General features: G+C 34.0%; 1 protein-coding gene across 8 annotated transcripts in view; it reads left to right on the top strand.

Annotated features, from left to right (window-relative positions):
* Positions 1-14,394, top strand: part of Eea1 (early endosome antigen 1) — a 196,659-nt gene that overhangs the window by 130,650 nt on the left and 51,615 nt on the right. For all 8 annotated transcript variants that reach the window (XM_087192594.1, XM_021258475.2, XM_013072298.3 and 5 more), the window contains 2 exons: positions 170-325; positions 7,233-7,349. In XM_087192594.1, coding sequence (XP_087048720.1) covers positions 170-325; positions 7,233-7,349 — 273 coding nt within the window. The remainder of the gene's footprint in view (positions 1-169; positions 326-7,232; positions 7,350-14,394) is intronic.

Raw genomic sequence — 14,394 nt, 5'->3', positions numbered from 1 at the left:
CCTCTCATCTATCCTTGACTTTCCTTTATTTATCATTCAATAAATATATGAATAAACGAGTCAAGTACATGCAACCTGCCACAAATCCTAACGCTTCATCTATCCCTTCCATCCCTCCTTCCATTTAATTTTTCACTGTAATGTTTAATTAAAATGTGTGACTTCACAGCTTCAAAGACCTGGTATAGAAGATGTTGCTGTGCTAAAGAAAGAACTGGTCCAAGTTCAAACATTAATGGATAATATGACTTTGGAGCGTGAGAGAGAATCTGAAAAACTCAAAGATGAGTGCAAAGAGTTACAAGCCAAACATGCTAACTCAGAGGTAATAAACTGTGATTGATAGTGCTACATTATTGAGTAAAGCCAAGATTTGAAAATTATCTTAGTGGCTTTTTTTTTTGTTAGTACATGTTTACAATACATGAGGAACACATTTGTTGTAGGGAGTTGGTATATGTACCCTTTGCATCTTACTCCTTTTTACTTCCCTTCTCCCCTCCCTTTGCCTTTGTTTTATTTGATCTGAGTAATTGTAGTTACTGTGGTCTGATAGTCAATATTGTTTACTTTTGCCTTAAAAAACTATATACTTGGGATGTTTGCGTAATAGGTTATTTGTTTAATAAATGATATATATATGGAGAGATGATTTTTATTTTATTTTATATTTTTTTGAGACAGGGTCTCGCTATGCAGTTTGGGCTGGCCTTGAACTTCTGGCAGTTGGCATGGAGAGTTAAAGTTAAATTTACTCGAGGCTAGTTGATAAATGGTAATTGAGTGTATCTCAATTAGGAGTAAAGGAAGAATGGTATTATTTTCTACAATTAGGTTACTAGTGTTGTTTGGGGAAAATTTTTATTTTCTAAGAAGCTTATTTCTAATTGATAGACATTGAATTATGTGGTTGAAAGAATTATTAAAATGATCTAGTCTAGCACTGCATCTGAGACTCCCCTTCATAGCAACCCTGATGCGATCCACAATTCTTGCTAGATGGTATATGTTGTGCATATTTCTTCCAAAGTCAATTATTCTATTGAATTAACATGTGTTTCCCTGTAAATTACATACCTTCTAGTTTTCTTCTCAGCAGTTACATGGAATAGATTATTAGTCTTTCCACCTAGATATTTGATGACTGTTCGTGTTTTCCTTAACAGACTTTCTCAGTTCTGTTATTTGTCACATGACAATACTTTGGCTTGTAAATTCCCTATATAATTATGTCAGTGTATGATAAGGTTTAAGATGTATAATGAATGTATTGCTGAAAATGCTAGCCTTTGTCTTTTCTTACTGTATTATAGAAATATATTTTGTTATGGCCACTATTATTTCCAGTCCTTAACTCCTTTATGTGAAGTGGATCTCTGTTTTTCATATTTTCAGTTTAACAAGTTGTTTTGGTGACTATACAGTTTGCTTTTCTCATGTAAAGATTTTTAACTGGTGATATAAAAGCTACTCTGGTCATAGTAACAAATGAGTAAATTCTGAGTATAAGTACTATAAATAACATGTCTTTTTTTTTTTTTTTTGCGGTACTGGGAATTGAAATCAGTCTTTCTTATTGAGCTACCTTTTCAGCCCTTTAGTTTTGAAACAGTCTTGCTACGTTGCCCAGGCTGTGCTCAAACTTGTGATCTTCCTGCCTCAGTGTTCCAGGGTGCCAGGATTACAGGCATCCACCACCACACCTAGCCAATTCATCCTTTGTTTTCCTTTCTTCTGTGTCTTATCAATTGATAAATGGTGAAAGTATATGCGTTTCACATGCATAGGCATGAGCGGCCTTATGATGCTTAACACTAATTTATGATCTGTAGATGTAGATTTCTCCAAAGTGACACTTCATAGCCCAATATCACATACTTGTACAATTTTTTAAACAATTTTAAGGGGTTCATGAACTTATCAAAGTTAAAAGTTCTTGTTCTACTGGAATCACTAATCTATATCTGTAATGTATAATCAAGATCTGAATGAAAGAAGTCTGATGAAGAAAGTCCCATTTAGATGATGCTTAACCTGGATGAATCCAGTTATTTATTTCTCCTGGTTAGAGTTATAAGAACTACTTTTGATTAGATCTGCAAGCCTACTGATATTTCTCTAATTTAAAAAAATTACAGTCTCTTTTGATTTAAAAGTGCCTTTAAATGTTATTTGAAGTTAAAAATAAATGTAATATGGTGACTGAAATTGAATCAAAATCCTGGTAGTTTACCAAAAAAACCCAGCTCAGGGCCTTTGCACTGAGCTACATCCATAGCCCTTTCTATTTTTAGATGGCCTGGACTGGGGTTGAACTTTCGGTCCTCTTGCCTCAGCCTCCCAGAGTACTGCGGTTACAGGCATGTGCCTCCCTGCCTGGCTAGACTATATCTACTATTTTAAAGTGTAGGCCTCTCTGACCTTTTCCAGCTGAGAGTTACAGAGTTATGGATATACTTGTTAAGAATATTAAGAAAGAAAAGGAGTTTATATATTAACTTGCATGTGAAAAATATACGCAGGACCGTATTATAACTTGGTAATGAGGAAATAATTTGGTATTGTGTTTGACAATTACCACAGTTTAAAGTGGACATGGAGGTGCACCCCTGTAATCCCAGCTTTCTCAAGGCTGACACATGAGCATCGTGGAGAGTTCAAGGCCAGCCTGAATTACAGAATGAGACCTTCTCAAAAGTAACCAAAAAAACCCAAAAAAACAAAACAAACTATAGTTTAATTTAGGTTTTATGTAAATTTATATTTTTATTTATTTAGATTAAAATATTTGTAATATAAGATTATTTAAGATGAAAAAATTATGACTAGAGTTATTAAACATTTGGATAAAAGAATTTAGTTTCCTATTATTCTCCTAGAAACAGGGCTAACTGTAGGAGACAGTTAACCCCACTCCCCGAAAAGATGTTTCTGGGAAAGAAGGAAAATGGCTTAGAAATCATTTTTTATATCTCAGTGTCATTTATGTTTTCATAAAAAGTTATTTTTTAAGTATTTTGAAATAAACTTTAAAAGAACGTATTGTTGCTAATTGAATAGGTAATTTAATATTTCACTATATTTTAATAAAATAAGAATGACATTTATTCCCTTTTAATAGATTTACAGTGATCAGGCTATGTTAAAATATTTTTAATAACTTTAAGAAGCAGCAGCGTAAGAGTCAGAATAATGTTGCTATTAGAAACAAACTTTTTTTGGGAAATGCTAGGGATACCATGGTAGGCACTTTAAATATGTGGTTTTAATATCTTCTTACACCCTGTAAGTTAAGTATTAGCTCTGATTTATGCACAAGGGATCTGAGGCCCATTGAGCTTAAGTAACTTGTTCAAGATTATGTACCGACCATAAAGAAACTAGTACGTTTTTTTTTTAAAGAAGTCAATTTTTTTTTAAAGAAGCTACTGTTTGAATCCAGGTCTCATCCAAAGCCATGTTTCTTTCTCTATCATGTTGTCTCTTACTTTAGATGGTCTGATGATTGCCTTTATAAGTAAATTTGCACTATTAATCTTATCCTAATATGTATTTTTTACTTTGCCACATTGTATGTTGTACTATTTATAATAGCTTGAAATATTTGACTTGTGTCTTACACCATTTTCATATGAAAAAATTACTGTTTAATTGCTTCATCTCACTTGTTCATAACTCCATTTGTTTTTAAGTCCCTACTTTCCCTGAATGTTAACAGATTTTATTAATTTATTGAAGTTCAGTTCTATTTATTCTCAGTTAAATGTGTTGGTGAATTTGCCACTTAAAGAGCCTACTAGAAAAATTTTTATTGTAGATATTGTTACTTTTACTGAATCTAAATATTGGCATCAGAAGCAAAACACATTAAAAGGGATTAAGGAAACTAAAAGTGAAAGGTGATTGCTGTTTTTAGTTGGAGCTGTAGATATGTAACCTGGTGTACGTTATTAACATATGTCATTAGGTTTATTACTTTCATGGGATATGTATTTTGTGAATTCATTGACCTTTTGGTCTGTATATCTCTGAAACCATATTTTTTCATTCTAAAAGTACTTAATAAATTGTTGTATGTTGGAAATTGAAGATTTAAATGTTAATCTGCATTATTGAAAATGTCAAAGCTGTAGTCAGTTTATCTTTGGTGTAGTCTTTAATGAAGATGAATTTTAAGGAATTTTATTTGTATTTCAAGTAAACTCATTTGAATCCTAGTTTTAATATCAAAAATCTTTAAGTAGGCATGGACAAGGTATGATTATACTTATGTATTAGGTATGCATAGGTATTAAAGAGAATATTTCAGTATCTTAAAAATATAGTAATTTAAGAGATTAAATTTCTAGGTATGTTTGGATATTTTTATTGTGTGCTCAATGTGTACTTTTGTTAGTCTTGTCTTCCACCTTTCATCCATCATTTTATTTTTTTTCTGCTTTCTAATGGAGATGCTAAAATTTGAGGTAATGTGTACTGAAAGGCTTTTTAGTATTAATATCATCCCTAATAAACCACCTTCTATATGGCAGTTTTGTGTTTTAAGGCAGTCTCAATTTCAGACATGCTCATTTTTGTTTTGTTAATGGAAAAAGTTTTCAATTACTTTTAAATGATTATTTTCTAATAATGGTAGAATATTAAAACAATAACTATGATCCTAAAGTACCAGCACAATGTTAATTTTGAAATATTGTTCCTTAGTTATTTTTAAATTTCAAAGTTTTGGTAAAAATTCATTCAGTAGCATAGCATCAGGGAAATGCAGACTATCATAAGAAATGCAGACTTTCATAAGATTATATTCCTTCATGGAAGTCCAACAATATAGAAGTAAACCAAACATGATATAAAGTCAGGAAATAAGTGCTGTGAAGAAAAAAAAGCAGGAAATGGACTGTAGTGGAGTGGGGAGTAAGGGGGACAGTTTTAGGTAGGTGGTCAGAGCTCAAACAACATATAAGTGAGGAAAATGAAGTGAGAATTTGGGTAAGGATCCCTGGGAAGAGGTTACAGTGAATGCTAAAGTCCAAGGTCCAGATGAGCTTAGGCTGTTAAATAATGAGGAAAGTCAGTATGAGAAGAGCAGGGATCTTTCTTTTGAGTTTCACCCAAGGTGAAAATTTGACTTGTGGTGTCATGGAGTTTAGTCCATGGCCAACTGATTCTGAGGCAGAAACATCCTGTCAGAAGGGCATGGTGGTGCAGAGATGCTTAGTTTATGGTGGCCTGGAAGCAGAGCAGGGGAATGTGCCAGAGGGAAAGGAGTGAAAAGCCAGATATAGATGTGAAGGTCATGCCTCTGACCCACCAGACACACCCTGAAATGTGCTCCACCAGTCTCCGGGGTAGTTCCCAAAGCTAGTGAAGTTCACACTCTATCTTAATTGTCACAATCATATACATATATTTCTTAAGTATCATATGAATATTTATTTTATATGTTTATAAGTTATATATAATTCTGAAACACTGTGTATAAGGTGTAATTATAAAACTGTTTGATAAATTGCCTTTCCTTATACCAGAATCAGTACATTTAAATGAATGTTTTCTTAGAAGGTCAGGCCATGTACCTCCCAGACATGTTGCCTTTCCTAAAAATATTTTTGAAATTTCTTTTAATTGACTTTAAATCAGTGGAAAACACTCAAAAATTTGTTTCATTAATATTGTTATTAAAATAAAATAAGGGGCTGGAAATGTAGCTCAGCAATGCAGTGCCTGCCTGGAAAGTATGAGGCCCTGAGTTTGATTGCTGGTACCAAAAAAGAAAATAATCAAAAAGCCTAATATTTTGCTCATTCATTTCAGTCATTTACTTTGTTTACTAGGTTGTTTCCAAAACTTAAAACCAAATCTACTATAAGTGGATGAAGATATATCTTTAAAAAAATGAGCTCTTCATACTCTGGAAGGGTTTCCAAAAGAGGAGCAATAAAGACCTATTGAATAATGGTGTTATTGTCATAATAAATTAGTTGCTTTCTAAGGTTTCTTCTTTGAAAGATGAAACACTCAATTTGTAATATATATATCTATCTATATGTTTATTAAGAAAATTTTGTCCATATTATAAAGTTTATTCAGTAATAAAGAATATAGGCAATGAAATAACTAACTTCAAGGATGTAAATAAAAAATAAAGCCAGCAAGATATATTAGAAATAGAAATTTGTTTTAGTGCCATTTTCAGGAAATCATACATAAAAGGCAGTACTTAGTCTTTCTCATAGTTGAGCTTTTATGTACACTATAGGAAGTTTGTATTTCCCAGATATTTGCTTACCTGGCTTTTTCTTACATATTTTTAAATGATCAAACTATTGTTTTAATAATAAACATTAATTTTCATTTACAAGGAAAAAAACCCCCTAAAGCACATTCATAGCCAGCCATAACCTGGCCATGGAGTGATCTAGCTTACTCAAACTATATGTAATTTTAGTTTGGTAGCTTCTTTAGACAAATTTTCATTGCATTCAGCAAAGTAACTCATTAAGATTGATTTATATTGTATGTTTGCATATACATGTCTTAAAAGGAAAAATTTATATAATAGAAATTGAGAAAAAATGTAGATATTACTTCCTTACTCTGTTTAAATTCAGAAAGGTTTAAGTGTAGACTTTCTAAACTAATTGAAATTTGCAGTTTGATGTTTACATCTGACAGGTAAAATAAGATGCCAGTGTTTCATATGTTATTATATAAGTGAAATTGTGCATCTTAGACAAATTTTAAAAATTAATTTTAAGCCAAAGACAAGGGTGTGAAATTGCACAGTGTGGTAGGATTAAAAAACAAGTTCAAAGCTCCAAATATTTCTTTTTTAAAAATTAATTTCATTGGTACATTTAAGGTATACAATATAATGACATTCATCATTGGAAATTTGCACCTTTACATAATCCATCTTGGTTCCTATATTTTCCCCATTCCCCTGCCCTCCCTTCAACCCCTCCACCCCTCTATCTACAAAGACTTTGTTTCCATTTTTTAAAATTTCAGTGTAACTACAACAGGGCTGAGGATTTGGCTCAGTGGCACTGCACCTGCCTTGCAAGCCCAAGAGTTTCATCCCGGGGTGGGGGTCGGGGAGCAAGGAATCATGCATTCAGTGTAACTACAACAACAGCAAAAAATTATGTAATCTTAAAGCTTTTGTTATTTTTATTTCCTTTTTCATTTTAGTTTGCTGTAAGTTTTATTCTATTTTATTTTTTTTAAAGGCCACAATAAGCCAGCTAAGGAGTGAACTTGCCAAAGGTCCTCAGGAAGTTGCTGTATATGTGCAGGAACTACAAAAACTTAAAAGTTCAGTTAATGAATTAACACACAACAATCAGGTGAGAATTTTAAAGTTATATTATACTGATAAATTGATTTTTTTCTTAGACTTCAATTTTGTATACTTTATTTGTATACTAGCACAAGACAATTTATGCTGTGTATTGTTTTCAATATTAACTATATTTATATAGTTGCACAAACCACTCTCTAGACCTCTTTTTGTCTTGGAAAACTGAAATTTATACTCAGTAAACAACTGCCCATTTGTTGCTTTCCCAAGCTTTTAGCAACTACTATTTAAAAAAAAAGTTTTTGTGGCTTTTACTATCCTGTCTTTTTGTGACTGACTTTGAATCTTAACATTCTGAAGGTTTAATCCATGTAGATTGTACTGGGGGTTGAATCTGCAGCACTTGGCAGGTGTTCTACTGCTGTCGTACATCTCTAGCCTTGAGACTTCTTTTTATGAGGTTACTAATCTCATTCATGAGGGCTTTGTCTTCATAGCCTAACACTTAAGTCTCAAAAGCCCCACTCATTATACCATCTCATGGGGGTTAGAATTTCAACTTATGTGTTTTGGGGGGACAAAGACATTGAGACTGTAGCTACAATATATGTAAAATTTTATTTCTGAGGTCTCCACTGTGCTGGTCTCTTGGTCTACCTTTATGCCAGTACTACACAGTTTTGTAGCTTGCTGATTTTAAAGGCCTCCAATGTTATTCTTTAAAAACATTTTTTTAATGTTAGTACTTTCTGCCTTGTTTCTTTATAAGTGAGAAGTAGTTAATATTTCATTTTGGAGCCAGGGGCATTTGATAAATGTCCCCCCCACCCCGGTCTTTTTTTGGTGGTGAAGGAATAGAAAGTATTAAACCCTTCTATTCATAGAGGTGCTTAAACCTAATGTTTTGGTAAACTATAACAAGAGAGGCACAAGAGGAGGCTTCGGGGCGGTGTGCCACCCCCGCAAGCACAGAGGAGGTGAGCCACTCCCAGCACACAAGAGGAGGCTTCCGGGCTGCTGTGCCACCCCCACAGGCATGGAGGAGGTGAGCCACGCCCAGCACACGGAGTGTGGGGGGTCTTCCGGGCCTCAGTGCCATCCCCACAAGCACAGGCGAGATGAGCACACCTCCACCTCCACCCCCACCTCCTGTTCAAATGAGGAGACATGTAAACAAGTCTCAAAACCAGACTTCCAGATCACCTACAGCAACCCCAAAGGGAAATGAGGTGGAACACTCTTGATACTCAACCCCACTTGGACTCCCTGAACTGGCAATAAAAGAGGATCTGGGAAAAATGAAATCAGAAATAATTACTCAGATAACAGCAAAGATTGTACTTATGGTGCAAGACATGATTAATAAATCTAGAGAGGACACAGATAAAAAAAATAGAGGATCTGAGGAACATGATGGAATCCCAACATAGGAAACAAATGGAATCCATAAAACAGATGCAAACAGATTTCCAGGAGATTAAAAACTCCATTGAAAGTCTATGTAGCAGAATGAGTCAGTGTAAGGACAGAACTTCAGATATAGAAGATAAGATTGCAATTAGTGACCAGGAAAAGAAAAATTGCTTTAAAATTGTAAGGGACCACAAGAAATCCAGCAGCTGCTAGACGATGCAAAGAAGAATAACATAAGACTGACTGGAGTCAATGAAGAAACAGGAGAGCATGCAGATGACATTAAAAAACTGTTCATAGAAGTGATGGCAGAAAACTTTCCAAGCAGGGGAAAAGAACTTGACATACAGATAAGTGAGACATATAGGACTCCAAATAGCCTTGATCAAAAAAATCTACACATAGGTATATAATTGTTAAGATTCCAGAAACCCAGTAGAAGAACAAAATTCTATAAGCAGTTAGAGAAAAGAAACAAATCACATACAAAGGAAAGCCCATCAGAATCACAGCAGACTTCTCAATGCAAACCCTCAAGGCAAGAAGAGCTTGGAGTGATGTATTTCAAGCCCTAAAGGAAAACAGCCTCCAACCCAGACTGATGTACCCTGCAAAATTATCTTTCAAAATTGATGGAGAAATAAGATTCTCGCATGACAAAGAGCACCTTAGGAACTTCGTGAATACCAAACCAGCACTCCAACAAATTTTAGACAATATCACAACCCCAGGAAGCCCAGCAGAATGAATCTGTCTGGCACAACAAGAAATTAAATGCAAAGGGGGAGAATCCAACAAACAGAAAAAGTCATGACAATAAGTCAATATGTATAAGTTATAACCATCAATGTTAATGGTCTCAATTCACCAATCAAAAGAAATAGAGTGACAGAATGGATCAAGAAGCAAGATCCAACAATATGCCGCATACAAGAAACACATTTAAGTCAAAAAGAAATGCATAGACTGAAAGTTAGAGGGTGGAAAACAATACTCCATGTGACAGGAACCCGAAAAAAAAGCACGAGTAGCTATCCTCTTTGCAGATCAAGTGAATTTCAAACGAAAATCTGAAACACTCTGGTCCCAAGAATTTCAGATAAGTGTTACTCAACTTGTATGTACAAATCTATTATGAACATGTGTTTTCATTCCTCTCAAGTAAAAACTTAAGAATAGGACTGTTGGTTCTTAACAGTAATACAAGAAATTTCTATATTGTTTTCCAAAATGGTTTTATCATTTTACATTCACATTAGCAGTATTAGAAAGTTCTAACTGCTTCACACCTAAGCTGACATTTGTTCTTTAAAACTTTTAATCTCATTTCCCTAATGAGTTTATAATTCAATTTTGTTATTGTGCTGATTAGTATTTTTCTGATTCTAGTGTTGCACACCTTTCCTTGTGCTATACTGGCTATTTAATCATCTTCTTGTGTCTACTTTTAATTGGGTTGTCTATTAATGAGCTGTAAGAATTCTTTATATATTCTGGTCATTAGGTTATATGCATTGTAAATACATTCTGGTTAAGGATTACTTGTCATTTTCTTAACGATGTCTTTTAAAGTTGTAAATTTTGATGGACTCTCATTTATCAATTTTTTTCTTTTATACATCATGTTTTTTATATCCTAGGAAATTCTTGCCTACCCTAAATTCATAAACATTTTCTCTTATAATTTCTTCTTAAAGTTTTATAGTTTTAGTCTTTCATATCTAGGTTCATAGATCCTTTAAAGTTATTTTTATCTATGGAAATAAAGGGTTTAGGTTAATTTTTTTATATACTGATACCAGTTGTTCTAGTGCCATTTGCTGAAAACACTATCTTTTCCTCTGCTCCTGAATTGAGTTTATGTTCTATAAAATGTTAATGTTAAATAATCTTTCAAAACTCAGTGGTTCTATTTCTAGATTCTCTGTTTTATTCCATTGATCTATATGTCTTTCCTCACACCAACACTGCCTTGATTACTGTAGCTTTAGAGGAAGTTTTAAAATTAGGTACTAAACGTCTTCCAACACTTTTTTTTCTTTTTCTTTTTACTTTTCTAGGTAGGTCCTTTGTACTCCTACATAGCTTTTAAATTTCAGTATCCAATTCTTCATTTATAGCAAGTATACATAGATCTGAATTTTTATATGTACCTTATGTTTTCTAATCCTGCTAAATTCAAATACAAGTTCTAGGGGCTCCTAGAGATTTCTTAGTATTTTCTCTGTAGATGATCATTTCGTGTACATATAAAGATTTTACTTCTACCTTGCCAATCCTATCCTAATTGTGTTATTTTATTGCCAGACTATTTTGGTTTGGGCCTGTGTTTCAAAGTTTAATGGACAGATGAAGAGTAGGAATATCTGCCCTTGTTCCCTACCTTAGGGAGAAAGCATTGTATCTTCTCTATTCATATAAGGCATTTTTGCTCAACATATGAATATATATATATATATATATATATATACTCCATAAAATGGAGTACATGTCTTTGATCTGTTGAGAAGGTTCTATTCTACTTCTAGGTTCCTGATAGCTTTTACCATGAACAGCTGTATTATTTAATCCAATACTTTTTCTCCAACTACTGACAGGATCATATGGCTTTGCCCTTTCCTTGGTTAATATGATGACTTTTGGGAGTGGATCTTCCAATGCTGAACCAACACTGCCATCCCTATAATAAAACCACTCTCTACATACTGCCAGATCTAACTTCTAATTGTTTTGTTAAACAAATTTCTATGTATGTTCATACTTTTCTCTTCTATTATCTTTATCCAGTTTTAGTATTAGCACAATGTTGATTTCCTAAAATGAGAGGAGAAGTGTTCCTTCTTTTTTCTGCTTTAAATGTTTGGTATAATTTATCAGTTAAAATGTATATGAGCCTGTTGTCATATAGGTAGGTTGTCAAGCTAGGAATCTACTTTTTTTAATAGGTGCTATTCAAATTTTATATTTCTTCCAGAGTCAGTTTCATTAATTTGTCTTCCAAGGTACTTCTTAGAAGTTGTCAAATTTATTTCAAAAAAGATTTTTGAAATATGCTTTCTATACCCTTTTAAATTCTGTAAAATCTGTGATAATGTCTTCTAGATATTGATATTGTGTAATAGGAAGAAAGGTCTAAAGGAATAGGGGAAGTGGGAGGGATAGGGGAAAGGAAAGAAGGGAAAAGAAAAAATATGAGAAAAGGAAAAAAATGGAAACAAAGTCTTTGTAAATAGGGAAGGGTGTAGGGAGTGAAGGGAGGGCAGGGGAAGGGGAAAAAAATAAGAACCAAGAGATTCATGTAATGGTACAAGATCCCAATGATGAATGTAACTGTATTTTACATCTAAAATGTACCAATAAACTTAATGGGGGAAAAAAACCAAGAGAAAAGTCATGAAGGAAAAGAAAATGACAGTAGGGAAAGAAAAGAGATAAATATAATTGCCTGTAAACATTAAGCCTTTTGCCAGTGGCATGTGAATGTCCTTGGAAGCACACTTTCCAATTCTAGCCAATGTTCAGAAACTGTAGCTCTGGTCAACAGCTTATTACAACCTGAGTCTCTGAAGGGAACCCTTGAGTTAAGCTGTTGATCTATAAGAACCGTGAGATAATAGATATTAAGTTGCTGCTGCTAAAGTTGAGGGTAAGATATAACTAAAAGGATAATTTTTCTTCTCTAATTTTTTAACTCTGCTTCTTTCTCTTTGTTGTTTGATCAGAGCATACATCTCTTGGCTAATTTTGCTGCAAGATCCTGTTTGCTCTTACTTTTTTTTTGGTACCGGGGATGAACTCAGGACCTTGCACTTGCCAGGCAGGCATGGTGCCACTGAGCTAAATCCCTGGGCCTGCTCTTACTTTTTTTTGAGACAGGGTCTTGGTATGCCTTGAACTCATTTGTAGCAGGCCAGCCTTGAACTTGGGGTAATCCTCCTTCCTCAGCCTCCTGACTTGTGGGATTCCAGGCGTGTGCTACCATACCCAGCTGCTCTTTTTGCTTCTAAGCTTGTCTCTTATCCTGTTTCTGTTACACACACCTACATCATCTGTCTGGACATGGCTTTTCTTTAGTGTATTCATACTTGAAAATTTATATCAACTCATTTTTTTGCAAATAAATGTTCAAGAACCTATATTGCTGCCTTTCCCAAATTAGTGTTGAGATTTACCATTCCCTGTGAGGGTATATGCTGTTTCCTCACCTGCAACTTGGTTTTCCCTTTCTTTGTGTCTTTTTGTATATATTTGTATAGAGCAGATGGCATGTATCATGTGTACATATTCCTTAATTCTCTTTACCACTTTTTTTTTTTTGGTACCAGGGATTGAACTCAGGACCTTGCGCTTGCAAGGCAGGTGGTGGAACCACTGTGCAAGTTCCCAGCTCCCTCTGCCACTTTTAAAACCAAACTCAAACTATTACTTTCAAGGGTCTTACTAGTTAGCTCACTCGATTTTGCTTATTTTATTTTCTTAAAGTTGTATACTGGAGATAATTTTTCTGTTAATTTTTTTGGGGAGACTGGAAATTAAACCCATAGCTCCCTGTATGCTAAGCCGGTGCTACCACTGAACTACTATCCTCCCACCCCCCATTTTTTTGTTTTCTTTTGGAGACAGGGTTTTGCTATGTAGTTCAGGCTGGCTTTGAACTTATCATGTAACCCAGGCTGGGTCAAACTTGGAACAATCCTTCTGCCTCAGCCTCCTGAATGCTGAGATTAGAGGTGTGCACCATTATGCCTGGTTCTCCTGCACTTATGAATCCATTTTTGCTTATGCAGCTTTTAAAATTTTCTTAGGTTTTTTCCTTGATGTGTGTCATTTATATTATAGTTAGTTTAAGGAACAGAAGCTTTGATTGTCCCTATTTCTGTGTTAGCCCCTTCCTGCACACTGCAAATAATAAATGTCCACTGATTGACTCATCACACACTTAATATGGTTTCTTATCCTGGCTAATTTGCTGACAGAAATAAGTTAAAATTTTGATCCATATTTTATATGTAAGTATGTTGACTTAAAATGTTCTATGTTAGTAGTAAAAACATCATTAAGACTAGACTTTGACATTTGATTTAGGTTAGTTGATCTATATCTTTGAGGGTGTTATCGCTATAGTTTTTAGTTGATAGTATTGAGTAAAGCAATCATATATAAGGTGGGAAGTGCTATCTTTTTATATACTTAGAAAGAAATTCAAATTAGTCTTAGCTTGTGACTCAAAAACATGGTCTTACCAAGAAGAGAAGAAAAATGTAATCTATATGATCAGGCCTACTAGGGCAGTGATTAATGTTATGCTGAGGCTCTTACCAGCCATGCAATTGCAAAGCAGCATCAGAACTGACACAGTAGATTTGTATTCAGAATAATTTCTGGGCCAGGATTTAGCTCAATGGTGCTGCTGCCTGCCTTGCAAGCTCAAGGTCCTGAGTTCGATCCCTGCTACCAAAAAAAAATTTCTGTTAGAAGAAAGGTATTTTTAATTTTTAAAACTCAAATGGAAGTATATAAATACATTGCATACCCCAAAGAATCCAATTAATTTTAATATTTTTCATTTTATGTAGCATTTTCTCAGTAGTTTTCATGTTGTACTGTATTACTAGAGTTTAGTCATGTGGGCCAGTAATAAAATCATGTTAGTAAGTAGTAATTCTTGACTAATTTAT

The sequence above is a fragment of the Heterocephalus glaber genome, unplaced genomic scaffold, assembly GCF_053883595.1.
Source record: "Heterocephalus glaber isolate CG9 unplaced genomic scaffold, H.glaber_assembly_v1.0 deba00001572, whole genome shotgun sequence".
NCBI lineage: Eukaryota > Metazoa > Chordata > Mammalia > Rodentia > Bathyergidae > Heterocephalus > Heterocephalus glaber.
This window is presented reverse-complemented; position numbering and strand designations above follow the sequence as displayed.